Consider the following 2,944-nt stretch of genomic DNA (forward strand, 5'->3'; position numbering starts at 1 on the left):
GTGTATATCACTTTGTATATCTGTATACAACACAATTTGTTTATGGACTCCCGTGTATATCACATTTTTTATCGTATATATAACACAAATTTTCATGGATATACACAGATACACATAGTATTCATGAGATATCCCTGATGTACATAGAGATATACACGGATTCCAATAGGGGATACACATGTGGAGTCGTCTTGAACTTGAGTTTTTAATCTAAAATGTGTTATACAAAGAAGGAAAATAAAATTTTAATAATTGTTTTGATATACACATTATTATTATGTTATACACTGTGATATACAAATAATATAATTATTAATTATTGATCTAAGAAGGAAAATAAATTTTTGATATAGCATGTGTAAGCAAGTTTTAAAATATAAAAATAACAATATAATTGTGGGAGTAAATAATATTTTAGTATACAAAGAAAATTAACTTTTGATGTACACGAAGAAGAAAAATAAACTTATGATATCTATTTTGGTATACACATGTCCGATGTGCTATACACTGTAATATACAAATAATACAATATTTTTATTGTGATATACATTGATATAAAGGCAGCAATAACTATATATGTAATTTTATATTATTGATATACAAAGAATAATATTATTTATATATAAAGAATGAAAATAAAATTTTAATATACATGTTGGTATAGAAAAAAGAAAAAACAGTTGTGATATACATATTATTATTGTGATATACATTTATTGACTATTTGATGCCAATATCTATAACTAGGGCTATTTTCTGCCAATTATATGGGTTTATTGTTATACATGCCAAAACCCCTAAATAAAAGAGTAAGGTTAAAGACTCAAAGGCCCAAATAAGTACACCCAACAATACGACTAGTGTTCGACCCATTAATCCAGTCCAGCTTTTTCAAAAACCCAAGCAAAATCCTAGCCACTCTCGCGCCGCTACTATATATTAACCTGCTAAAACCTAACGCAAGTTTTCTTTTCTGTATGCGAAAGCAGATCTCCAGCTCTTCTCGCCGTCGTCTTTTCCAGAGCTCCTAAAGCTCCATGTAAGTTTGCTAGTCTCTTTGATCTCCGAGTATATACAAAAAAGAGTTGTGACATTGTGTTATGTATTTTGCTTGGATATACTGTAGTTGTGATTTGTCAGCTATTTATCTTCCTAGTCTGTTGGTGTTAGGACTCAATAACGATTCATAATAATGATGGACATGTGAGTTTAGATTGTATCGAACGGTGTGAAGTATTAGAAATGACAGTTTGGGTTTTGAAGAAACTCGTGAATTAGAACTTGATAATTTGGGGACTATAGATCTCATAGCTTTTGTGGGCTTGGTTTGAGCTGGTAAGCTGGTACTGGAGTTTTGTTTTGTATAAACAGGTTGTGCTTTTTGTTTTATTTTTCTTGGATGATCATGATGTCTGCTTTTTTTGCTTCGAAACTTGTAGAAAATGAGTACTTATATGCCAATTCGCGAGCTCATATTTCTCTTTGTCTTTATATTCGTTTCTGTACTATAGTTTTGTTGTGAAATGCTATTCTTGGTATTCTGTTTTTGCTAAAGGTATTATTTGAACCTGATTATTGCATTAGTTTGGAACAGAATTGTCGTAGAAGATGGTGAGAGTTAGTGTGTTGAATGATGCTCTTAAGAGCATGTACAATGCTGAGAAGAGGGGAAAGCGTCAGGTCATGATTAGGCCTTCTTCCAAAGTCATCATCAAATTCCTCATTGTCATGCAAAAGCATGGTACTTTAGCTTGTCTAGCTTATATTTTCTATGCTGATTATTTCCTAACCTCGTTGTTTTCTTACATGTGCTATCTCTGTGTGTAGGGTACATTGGAGAATTTGAGTATGTTGATGATCACAGGTCAGGAAAAATTGTAGTTGAACTGAATGGTAGGTTGAACAAGTGTGGTGTCATTAGTCCTCGTTTTGATGTTGGAGTTAAGGAGATTGAAGGATGGACAGCTAGGTTGTTGCCTTCCAGACAGGTATATCTGCATCCTTGCTGTGCAGCTCATAAGATCATTTTGTGTGATGCTTTCCTTTCATTCATACAAATTATTATGCTAGAAGCTTATTCATTTATTCCTTTTTAAGAGTTATTGGAAAAATGTTTGTAATTAATCATAACTAGTGGAATTTTTTTGAATGGCCATAGGAAAGAATATGTTATGAAGCTTATTAGTAGCTCGGATGTAATCAGTCAAATTCACCTGTTAATTATTGTTATAATGAAGATAGAAATTGTAGATTTTGATGTTCCCACATAGATAGGGTGCAATGACTAATTGTTTTCTTTTGTCTCTTGCATTACACTAAGTTGATCTGGTACTGAAGTATTTTGTTTGAGCTTGCAGTTTGGATACATCGTACTGACTACATCTGCCGGTATCATGGACCACGAGGAGGCTAGAAGGAAGAATGTGGGTGGGAAGGTTCTTGGTTTCTTTTATTAAGCTCCTTATGTTGACTAGGATGAACACCCAGTTTTGCTGTAATTTGGCCTTCATTACAATCGAAATGGTTCTGAGTTTGTTTTGAGTTTTGTTTCCCTTCTATTGTTAGTAGGGATATTTTCTGCATTTCTTGGACAAGATTATCAGTACTATTAACTTACATCCAATATAGGTTGCTGTTTGTCTATTTGTGATCTATTTCATAAGCTTTCTTTGTTTTAGTGTCAGTTGGATCCGAGGTTCTTGGCTTCGCAAAGAGCCTACTTATTTTGCTGTGGAAACTGTATTTGAATAAGTTAGTTTGTGTTTCTGTTAGTTGACATTTTGAGCTGGATAGGAAAATCCTGCGCTTGCCATTTTCATCACTGAGTAAATGGTTAGTATTCTTTTGTTGTGTCAATTATTGTTAGAAGCCTTAAAGCGCTCTTCAGCCGTCAAGGTTGGTGGAGCCATCTGTCTGCTATATTCTCAGTTGGCCCTTTAGT

General features: G+C 33.3%; 1 protein-coding gene across 2 annotated transcripts; it reads left to right on the plus strand.

The window, feature by feature from the left end:
- The first annotated feature begins 931 nt into the window (after nt 1-931).
- Nucleotides 932-2,680, plus strand: LOC109211372 (40S ribosomal protein S15a-1). Of its 2 annotated transcripts, none has more exons than XM_019374903.1 (4): nt 932-1,042; nt 1,598-1,744; nt 1,831-1,991; nt 2,361-2,680. In XM_019374903.1, the coding sequence occupies exons 2-4, from the start codon at nt 1,612-1,614 to the stop codon at nt 2,457-2,459; spliced, it is 393 nt and encodes a 130-aa protein (XP_019230448.1). In that variant the 5' UTR covers nt 932-1,042; nt 1,598-1,611; the 3' UTR covers nt 2,460-2,680. The 2 variants fall into 2 exon arrangements, with proteins under 2 accessions (XP_019230448.1, XP_019230449.1); XM_019374904.1 differs by having other exon boundaries at nt 942-1,042; nt 1,588-1,744.
- The last annotated feature ends 264 nt before the right edge of the window (nt 2,681-2,944 follow it).

The sequence above is a fragment of the Nicotiana attenuata genome, unplaced genomic scaffold (genome assembly GCF_001879085.1).
Source record: "Nicotiana attenuata strain UT unplaced genomic scaffold, NIATTr2, whole genome shotgun sequence".
NCBI lineage: Eukaryota > Viridiplantae > Streptophyta > Magnoliopsida > Solanales > Solanaceae > Nicotiana > Nicotiana attenuata.